Below are 11,005 nucleotides of genomic sequence, written 5' to 3' on the forward strand. Positions count from 1 at the left end.
TGCATACTACTTCTCGCTGCTTAGGTTGTTTATAGAGTTTCAGATTCCACGGGTCCAATCTGACCCGTGATATTAGTTTGATTTATATTAAAAGGTATCAGAGCAGTGAAATCTCACAGTATGTATAAAAAAAAAATTAGTTAAAAAAAGAAAGTCGTTACATATTGCACTTGAGATTGATTGTAAAATACTGCACTTGTGAAGCCGTAAGATAGAAATATTGTGTATGTATAGTTTCGTGATTATTTGATTAAGCAGAAACTTGAAAGTGATTGTGTATTAAAATTAGGGCAAAAAGTGAACTAAATTTTTTAAATATTCAATTCATCCCCTTGAGAATAGACCATAGCTCACACTGTATAACAACAAATGAATTACAGGACTCGGAATCAAACTCAGAACCTGCGTGCCTGGCTGGCAGACCTTGATGTATATATATACACATTGGGAGAAGCTGCTCGAGAGAGATTCAGTGATTTGATTCAGCACATTTCAACAACACCCGCTGCACAAGCTGGGGAGGTTATGTTACACAACAGCACCTTCGCTTCACTGAGTGGTCTCAAGTCATTCAATTCAGGGCATGTTCATATAACCTTGAGGAACAAATAAAATATATTGCAAGAAGCAAGGGCTGGAACCCTGAAAATCATACTCAAATGGTGCATTGATGACTGCTTTCCTATGAATCATAAGCAATTGTCGGTGCCAGTTCAATAATGGCACCCAACCTTCTCAGAACCATCAAACCAATTATGAAAGCATCATTCCGGCAGTGTAATGATGTGAGTAGAGAGGTTATGAAGCTGTCAGCACGAATGTTGAAATGTCAAACAGAAGCAGTGGCTTCAGTCTTCATTACACATGCATCAGTCCCTGAGCTTGCAGCACATGCATGTAAGGCACTTTCTTGACAATTTGTTCCATCAGAAGCTTGTGAAGGCACATGGGATTTGCTTTTCATCTCAAACACATTCTGGCGATGCAAATCAGAGTTATAAATTGCATCATACTTTAATTTGTGCTATGAAAAGTAGAAACAGAAGTGGCGTTCTGGTTTTCATTTATTTCATCAGCAGAATATTAAATAAGATTCTCTGCATAAGTTTCACCTGGAGAATCCCGGGTGATTTCGACACTAGCAGCTTCAATGTTTCCTTCTGGAGCACCAGCTTCAACTACTGCAGAAGACCGGATAGTGTGTTTAATGGTAGAATCTGGTGCATGTTTTTCCATCTCAAGAACATTGTCATCCACATCAGAGGGAAGGAAAGGCTTTCCTACAGAAACAGATTCAGCAAACTTATCCCTTAACTGAGAACTAGAACATACATTCCCTTCAGCAAGGACTTGGAAGTTATCCCAAGGCGCATCTGAAGAACAACTCATCGGGGATATATCATTTGAGGGAAGATCCACAGCCAACAAACCAGAATCAGCTGCAGCAGCTTTGTGGTTTATCCCATCAGAATCAAGTATGCCATTATCACTGCACAAATGGAGACCATTCGCCACAGATGTATCCACAACAGATTTAGTGGCTAAAGCAGTCGTGGAATCAGCACCAGCAACTTTGTCATTCATCCCATCTACACCAAGCATGCCATTGCCTCCGTGGAGGCATGCAGAGGACTCCACATCAGATTTAGTTGCTACATCAATAGCAGAATCAGTGGCAGCAACTTTGTCATTTATTGCATCTGCATCATGCACGTCATCATCATTGCAAACATGGAGATCATGCCCCACAGAAGAATCCAAATCTGATTTAGTAGCTAAATCGGTCACAGAGTCAGCAGTCCCACCTTTGTCATTTATCCAATCAGTATCATGCAACTTGGCATCATTGCAAACATGGAGGTCATGCTCCACAGAGGAATCCATATCAGATTTCGTTACTAAATCATTCGCACTACAGTAGTTGCCTTTAAATCCAATGGTCCTTGCACCTACAAAAAGAAGATATGGTTGGTGAATCATCATATGGAAACAGAAAGTTGGAAGTTAAATATTATGCATCACGATCTTAAAAACCTGTGCTTGCAGTTATGTTTGCCTCGGTAGTCTCTTGCTCCAATAATTGTTTTTGTAACATATCCATACCAGGGAAGGCTAACATGTTCAAGGACCTCATTTCTTGCTTATGCGATTCTTCAAGAGGATTGAAACCAAAAACTCCAGTCCATGTGTGCATGAGATCGGATATGGCAGGTATAATCAGTCTCTTAACTTTAAGAGAACTGAGAGCCTGAAAACAGGGACAGAAAAAAAATTAGTCACTGGCATTCCAGTATCAGAAGCAGATAAAATAAGGTTCAAGAGAATATCATTTGATAGAAAGAGAAAATCAAAAAGCAGAAGAAGATGCAAAAAAGTAGTAGTCCTCAAACAGAACAACAAAAGAAAAACTACAACTTAATAAAGCATTCCAGTCTCTGGTAACATCTTGAGAACAGCAACCCTCAAAACAGCCAGCACTATAAACCCAAAGAGAAGCCAAGTATCGAAGCCAGTCCCAGATAAATCCAACCGATAATCTCTTCCCTGTAAAAATTCTAGCATTTCTTTCCAGCCATATTCTCCATAGGCCATAACACAGCCCCAAGAGCACATCTCCAGAGACTTAGGCCCGTTTAGTTGTGGAAAACATTTTGCATTTTTTAGTTTTCCAAAGAATTATAAAAATCTCAAAAAAGACCACAGAGTTTTCATTCGAATCTTATGAGAATTTACAAAATCTTCTCAGTGAAATGTGCATAAAAAATAGAAAAAATCCTGAATTAAATCATTATCTTACAATATAGGCCTCAAGAACTTAAAAAAAAATATATGTTTTGAAATCATCATGGAATATGTGTTCTTGGTATCTTGTTCACATTGTCGTTTATAAGTGAATTCACCAAGCAATTTTCAGAGTGTTACCGGTTCAATGGCACAAAAAAGCCGACGACACATCCCCTGGCGCCTATAGATATGGCGGGTTCCAATGAAAGGCATTTCTGCTAGTTGTGTCCCATGGATCCTAGAATAGAAATAAAGAATGTAGCATTTAAAATTTTTGCAATGCTAATAAACTTATTACATCAAGACCCTGCCACCATGAAACTCATCCGTCCTTATAGAACTTAAGAAGTTAGAGGGCATGATAAAATTATAAACAAACTACACAAAAATCATAATGGATAGGGCATGACAGAACATAAAACTATTTAGTCCTTCCTGTAACAGTAAGCTACATAAAATCATAGACAAAACATGCAAAACATTGACACATAGAGTTATAGGGCATGATACCTGATAGATGCAGCAGAGATTATTTCATCACCCTTCTCCAAAATGGCTGTGTAGAAGCCACTATAGTCCAACCGGCTGAAGTTTGATCTACAGAAAAAATGCAGGGAAGAGTAATCAATTATAGACCTGATTCCAGGAAAAGAAAAAAAATAAAAAATTCAGAAAATATAATCATTATGATGGTTGTGTTTAGATAGCTTTTTTCTATTCTGCTTTTAACTTCTAAACAAGTATAGAATGTCATTATTGCACACTGAATGATTGCAGAAGATTGTAATCCTGCACAAATCCATGTATTTCACATATCCACGCTCAACAAATTCATACAATCTGCGAAAAATTGGGAAATTAAATGGGCAAAAATAAAATTTGCCTCCGTGTATATCTATGTGCTCAAAAAGACCACCAAATGGAGGAGAAAATAGCAACAGCCATGTAATAAAGAATATTAAAGCCCAGGTTGTAAGCATGAAGATCCTACAATTTAAGAGTATGGTAAATTATACCTTACCCATATGCATTTGTGTGCACCAAATGAACACCAAATGGTAGGGAAACTAGCAACAAATATATAATGACTAAAAGCCTGGGTGATAAGCATGAAGGCCACAATATAACCAAGAACAGTAAATCATAGCTTACCCGCAATTATAAAGAACATTATGAATCAAATTGATTCCACTCCTACGGTCAAAAATAGGCAAAAAACATTCATCCATAATACTCAGTGCAACAGCCAGCTTAGAGTTGCACTCTACCCTTTGAGGAAAGCCTCTGAGAGATGTATCTGAGTCTGGATCTGTTCGATGAATAAGGGACCATGTAAATCCTGCTTCAAGTTCATGCTTAACACCAAGGAACTTCTGTAAACGCTCATAAAGCTGTAGAGGCAAGAAGAATTTAGAGTCAACTCAATGTCTTCAAAACTAAGATACAAATTAAGATAATTACCCAGGAAAAAAAAGGTACAAATTTGTAGCAGAAAAAAATAGAGAGCCAAGAAAAACACAAACCGAACTAACAAGAAAAGGCAGAAAACAAAACAATCCCTCTCCATTCACATTGAAAAAAAAAAGTATTTCCATTTATGTACTGACATTCCTAGTCTATTGGTATTAGGATGATCGAGACAAAAAGAGATGAATTATGGCCGGAGGGATTCAAAAGAAAGCTCCATGATAATGTTCTGTTTGAATCTTTTAACCAACACTCTGATTATAGTGAGAAAGGAAAACAGAAGCAATAAATTGAAATAGAGTTCTGCAGATTTATACGTCAAAAAATGATGAAAAAAAATTGCAGATCTTAGAATTTAATCATTTATTCATTTTCATTAGATTTAAGTGCACCTTTACAATGCAAAAAGAATTACACACAAAATGAATTTTTTTTTTACAGATTTATGTTAAAGCTATCTTCCATTCTGAGAAAGTTATGGCTATACTCACCATAGGATCAAGGCAGTTGATATTTCCTTGATGAATGAGGAAAACTAAAACCTCACAATAAAAGACCAACTTGCAAGTTGCAACTACACAAGGTTACAATGTCACACTCCAGCTAATGTTACTAGAGACCTAACTTCAGCCATTGAATATTGAAGAGAGAAACCATGTATTGAGATTATTATTCTTATGACTAGATCATAGCTGACAGAATCAGTGTCAAACTTACTAAATTTGCTTTGCCTTTGCAGCAAGTCAAACATCTTCCAACATACGTAACATTGTCAAAAACAAATTATCAGATCAATTAGATACTAGTAAATATGTTTGTGGTGGTAGTGCCAGGTGGCGGCAGCAGCAGAGTGGTGTCACTGATAGTGGCATGGTTGTCAATTGTGATGTAGGTGGTCTTGATGTCATCATGTGTCATGATGGGTGGCACTTGTGAGATGGTAATGGTGGTGGGAAAATGATCACATGGTTGTGGTGATAGTGGTGCTGCCATGCCAGTAGAAGGAAAGTCATGGTGACAATCGAAGAGATGGTGGAAATGGGGAAGCACTGGTGGCATAGTAGAGGTGATGGTTGTAGCATGGACAAGGCAAAAGTAGCCAAAGTGGCATTGGTGGTATGGCGAGGAATGTTTTTTAACTCATTTGTCTGTCTAAGCCCTCAAATTCCATTTCAACCAAATGCAGCTTCTATTAATAAAGCTTCAATTTGCACAACTGAAATGAGGTTCAGCAGCTAGGCCTTCTGAGAAATTAGAATATCTGATAACTAGGAAAATTGTGGACAAAATACCTCTCTACAGTTCTTCCCGCAGAAAGAAGTTGGTAGAGTACTGGAACCCATTGGTACAGCATCATTCTCTGGAATGCATGATTCATGATCTAAAGAAGGCAAAAGCTAGGTTCAGATGAATACACTCAAATGCATTAAAGAAAATAATAGAGGAGAAGCATTATGCTAACAAAAAAGAACTTGAAATATGATCAAGGGGCAGGAGGTACATTTTTTCTGACATAGACTGCACCTTAGCAGTGCACCTACAGTAATATCATTTCCTTGAGAAAAATTCCCATCCAGCACTCCACAAAATTTACATGAACAATTTGGACAGTGCCAATCACCAGGGGAAGGCATCTGCAATGAGAAGAATGATATCAATATTTGAACTGATAAATCTGCAAACAATTATAAAGCAAATTCAATTCTACACTCAAAGAATACAGCAACATATTATCTCAACATGCACAAAAAGGAGATGACCGATAAATCTGCAAACAATTATTAAGCAAATTCAATTCTAAATTCAAAGAATACAGCAACACATTATCTCAACGTGCACAGAATGGAGATGAAAGTTCAGTTTTAGGTTACTTTAATTTCAAATCAAACACAGGGGACTCAATTCTGGAATGAAAACCAAATCCAACTTCTAGCTAATTTAGCTAGAATGCTCAGAATGCAAAGTATTAATTCTCATTATGATGGATGACAAATTAACACACAGACATCAGATGCTAAGTTTGAGTTCCCATAAAACTATAATTTTGCTATTGAATCATTCTGCATGACAGTCTTAGATACACCGCCATACCAACTTTGCAAACAGGTCTTGCATGATTACACAAAACAAGCTGGCTCATAAAAAATTCACACCATAAAAACTTCACAAACAGGCCTTGCATGTGTTAGACGAGTACATTTGTCATTTTGAGCAACAAAGTTATTTGGAAAAGTAAGGCATTAGATCTCTTCCTTCATCTTCATGTAAGTTACCACCAATTGACTTTGTTTTTCCCTTTTTTTTCTACCTTTTATTTGGTTTGTTTTGGGTGGAGCAGAAGCATAGAAAGGGGAGATGAGATAAAAAGTCATCCATCTATATAGTTGATTAGGTTTTAAGGACCGCAAAATATAGAGCAGTCCTTTGCTCAGAAAAGAAAAATCAATCTACAAGAAACATATAGTGCTTACTAAAATCGTTTAAACCCATCCTCTGCATACACCCTATCCCTACCAAAACCACCAAAAAACTCATTCTCATAAACAAATTAAAGCAGTCAATGCATGATCACATCAATTAGTACAAACAAACATTCAATATTCTCTATAACCTGCTATCAATATTCAACGCTTCCAAAATCTGTCACCAAACTCTGGAATTTCTTCCTTCCACAATAACATTTAAGTCTCTTCCCTCTACCCACATTAACATCCTATAACTAATATAAAACAACTAAATAATTGAATTGCACACATGCAAACAAGTTTTTTTTTTTTTTTTTTTTTAAGAATTATAAATTATAAAAAAAAAAATCCAACTGTTCATAAATGTGATGGCACTCTTTTCTCTCTAACAATTTGTGAATATACCTGTATGTGTAAGCAGCTCAGATGAAATGTTGATGGACAACCATCACAACAGATCAAATCACCACCATCTGCACAGATGCCACAGGTATCATCATTTGGATCATCGCCATCAGTGTCTACATGGTGGAAACCGCAACGTTCAGACTCCTCTTGCCGGTTCCATGCTTCTAGCTGGCATTGCAGAAGGGAATCTCCAGATTCCAAAAATATATTTTGGAATGGCTGACGCAATTTGCTTCCAGCATGAATCTCAAACTTGGAGACTGTGAGAATTTTACTGCAGCAACCACAATGAATGCCATCTCTTGTGATCCAGCCCTCCAACATTATTCGTGTGCGTCTGCGATTCATATACTGTACTTTTTCACTCAATTGCACAGTTCCAGAGTCAATCATCCAGGACAGCAGGGTTCGCTTCCCTGTATACGGAACAAAGCCATCAGTTTCCAAATGCTGACCCTTACCAGAACTGCGTACCAACAAAGTACATCTGCCAATTTTTCGACTTTTCCTTCCTAAAAGCACACGAGAATTGGATGCAGAGGAAAGTCTTTCAATCCTATCGTGCTTGGTTGCTCCCTTGTATGTGCTACTGGTTGAATTACTCACATTCACATAATCTATTTCATGTGGTCTACCCTTCAGTGACCGGCCATTGTGCCTTATGAAGGAACTCAATTTCTCTTCGTGGCCACCACTGTCACTGCTCTCTGTATGTTTCTTGGTAGTTGCAGAATTTCTCACAGCCACTCCTTTTGCATTCTCACTCCAACCACCTTCTCTTTGCTTCTTTTTCATTTCTTTCTCTATTTTCTTCCGGGTTTGCCTAGTTAATTTACTGAGTACCTCCTCTGATATTGGAGTGAATGGAGAAGAGTCCCCACTAGGTTTGAAGCTATTGTCCTCAAAATCTAATTGTTTTTGAAGTGCATCATAAGCCTTGATGATGGACCAATAAGCTGTTCCTGTGGGATTAATGTAGACTGCATCTAAATAGTCTCTGTTCCTTCTAGGTCTATAATCAATTGTCCAGCCTGCATTAATAAGCATCTTCCTTATACGCTCTCGTAGCAATTGCTTCTCTGTGCCGCTGCCACGCCTAACTTTTCCTTCCTTGCATCTTGGTGGAGAAAGCTTTGCAGTTTGATGTGTTCTTCCTCCCCCATACCTTGCCCTTGCCGTAGAAACACTGGTGGTTCCCACATTGTCTGATGCCAACCTCAATGATGCATCACTGTCATCTGAATCAGAATCACCTGCCTTACTTTTCTTACTTGGCAATGATTTTCGAACATTCAACTGACCTTTCTCAGTCCTAATGGCAGAGCCGGGTTTCTCGAGAAGCTTTGGTTCTGAGTAAGACGAAGGATGAATCAATAAACCACCTTTGGCAGTATCACCCAAGCTAGAATCTTTTCTGTTTTCTTCAACTTTCCGGCGATCATAACTTTTCGTGGATCCACCCACATTATTCTTTTTATTTACCATCACCTTCAAAACACCATTCTTTCCCTGCAGCCTAATTGCTTCATCTGAAGGAACCCTCAACTTCTCTCTTATCAATGAATCTGGAAGCCGAGCAGCCCCATCCCTCTTCATCTCAAACCTATTCTTATTAGAATACTCAGCTCCCCTATTCCTTTCACCAGATAAGCTGTCACCACTGTCAAAAAAGGAATGCTTTTTCCTGTCAACTCCAGCATGTCTACTAGAACCAGTCTCAAATGCCCGCAGGGCACCACTTCTTGCCATTGATTTTGAACCCAAAAACCTTCTCCCATCGAGTTCATCCTCATCCAAGTCTTCATCCATCATCTCATTTCCATCATACTCGTTAAACTCAAACACATCTAACTTACTTCTCTTAGTTTCCATCCCACCCTCATCATTCCCACAAACTACCCTATTCCGCTTAACATGCTCCAACCTGTTCCTCTTCCGACCAATTTTACTCTCCTCTATAAGACCCTTATCAAAACCAATTGAACCATTATGTACTTGATTCACTCCGTGACCAATGCTTCCACGGAAAGGCTCCAAAAGAAGCTCGTCACTCGATCCTGAATCACTGGGAATCAATCTAGGCCTCTTCTTCTCTTTCTTCGATTCAAAAACCTTCCTGGACCCCGAAGAACCAATCCCACTCACCCCATCCCCTTTCTTCCTAACAATTAAACATCCAGAGGAGTTCCTACTCTTCACTACGGTCCCCGAACGTTCACAAGATCTCGCGCCCTCCTCCATATTCAATAAACCAAAAAACCCTAAATTTCAAACATATCCGTCAAATTCAATTCAAAACTCACCTCAATTCATCGCCAAACTCACCAAAAACCCCGTCCCTTCCTCCATCAATACGAATACCAAACCAAGCATCACCAGATCTGAAACAGAACGAACCAAACCGTACGAAAATCGAAAGACCCAAAATTTGCAGCGAGATTCGCAGATTCTTACCTTCACCCGGAAGCTCCCCGAATCCGTCGCCGGCGCTCAACACGCAAGGTGCTCGCAACCACAGATACAATTTCCGGCGAAGAATCCGAACAGCTGCGAACGAGGATCAAACAGCTCCCGTACGGCGAGACAGGGAGGTAGAGGGGGAGAGAGAGAGAGAGAGAGAGAGATTGTGAGTTGAATTGTAATGTTCCCTTTTAAGTACCCAACCTTTGTGCTCTGTAATTTATTGATATTTTTTCTTTTTTAAAATTTTTTATTTTTTCTTTTTGCCTCTGAAAGTCTTCTTCCCTCCAAATCCTTTCACGGGAGGGGCGGCAGGGTGGTCCAGCACGGCCCTGATATAGCCACGTCAGCATTGGCCCAACCGCGTGGCAGTCCCGTGCAGACGTGGCAAGATCATGGAACCCCCAACCGCAACGGGTACCTGTTTTAACAGTTTCACTGTCCCTCTTATGATGCTCACGTGACTGCGGGAACAAAAAGGGCTGTTACCTAGTGTCGCGCGTGGGAGCACGTGCTAGCGCGTGTGACGCTGTTGTCCTAAACAACAGTATCCCCTGTTTAGATTTTTTATTAGGAAAACTTGGTGTCAATAATGATGTGTTCGGTTTTTGTAGAGTCCCATGCTGGATGTGGTTTGGTTCCTCTGGACATCTGATTAATATGAGAAATACTATGATTTAATATTTAACCCTTTTATTTTTTTTGCTCAGGCCCCCAAAAGACAGTTTTATTTCCCCCTTTTTTCTTTTTTCTTTTTTACATCCACATGCTATGCATATTTTATTTAAACTAATTTTTTGAAAAAAAAAAAATCATAAGAATCGATAAAATGCCTGAAAATATGAGATGTAATTACAAACTTCTTGAGATTTTTTTTAGTTTATATAAATTAATTTTGATGCGTGAAATTAACAACATTAAAATTTATATTTATGTAATAAAAATAAAATTTTGTATTAAATATGTGTGTGTGTGTGTAAGAGAGAGAGAGAGAGAGAGAGAGAGAGAGAGAGAGAGAGAGAGTAATTTTTTTTTTATAGTATCTTAAGTTAATTGAATTTATTTTAGAGTTACAATTAATTTAGTGGATTTAAATATTGTTGTATTTTTAGCATTATAACTTTTACGGGAAGATCTCTTTAATATCGTAACTTACAATTAATTGAAACAATTCAAGTAAAATACAACGTAAAATAAGCCATCAGCTTAATAATGACTTTAAATTTTAGAATTTTATGTGCATTGTTACTTGATCTTTAAATTCATGCCTTGAACTCTAAAGAAAATATTACTTTTCTGAGCTTTATACTCAGGAAGTAATAACATAATGGTAAAATTACTAAAATTGCTTTTTAATCTAGTACTGTTACTGAAATGCATACAGAAATAATATGCTCTGAGACACTTTTTAAGCGTGAAAA

The 11,005-nt window shown here is 38.1% G+C and overlaps 1 protein-coding gene across 2 annotated transcripts; it reads right to left on the bottom strand.

Moving 5' to 3' along the window:
* Positions 1-298: 298 nt before the first annotated feature.
* LOC131150437 (uncharacterized) lies at positions 299-9,771 on the bottom strand. 2 transcript variants are annotated; one of them, XM_058101151.1, is made up of 9 exons: positions 7,122-9,771; positions 5,753-5,885; positions 5,544-5,632; positions 3,937-4,175; positions 3,295-3,381; positions 2,923-3,022; positions 2,035-2,248; positions 1,113-1,949; positions 299-976 (listed from the first exon to the last, which is right to left on the bottom strand). In XM_058101151.1, the coding sequence occupies exons 1-9, from the start codon at positions 9,363-9,365 to the stop codon at positions 966-968; spliced, it is 3,954 nt and encodes a 1,317-aa protein (XP_057957134.1). In that variant the 5' UTR covers positions 9,366-9,771; the 3' UTR covers positions 299-965. The 2 variants fall into 2 exon arrangements, with proteins under 2 accessions (XP_057957134.1, XP_057957133.1); XM_058101150.1 differs by having other exon boundaries at positions 299-1,949.
* Positions 9,772-11,005: the final 1,234 nt, after the last annotated feature.

The sequence above is a fragment of the Malania oleifera genome, chromosome 3 (assembly GCF_029873635.1).
Source record: "Malania oleifera isolate guangnan ecotype guangnan chromosome 3, ASM2987363v1, whole genome shotgun sequence".
In the NCBI taxonomy this organism is placed as follows: Eukaryota; Viridiplantae; Streptophyta; class Magnoliopsida; order Santalales; family Ximeniaceae; genus Malania; species Malania oleifera.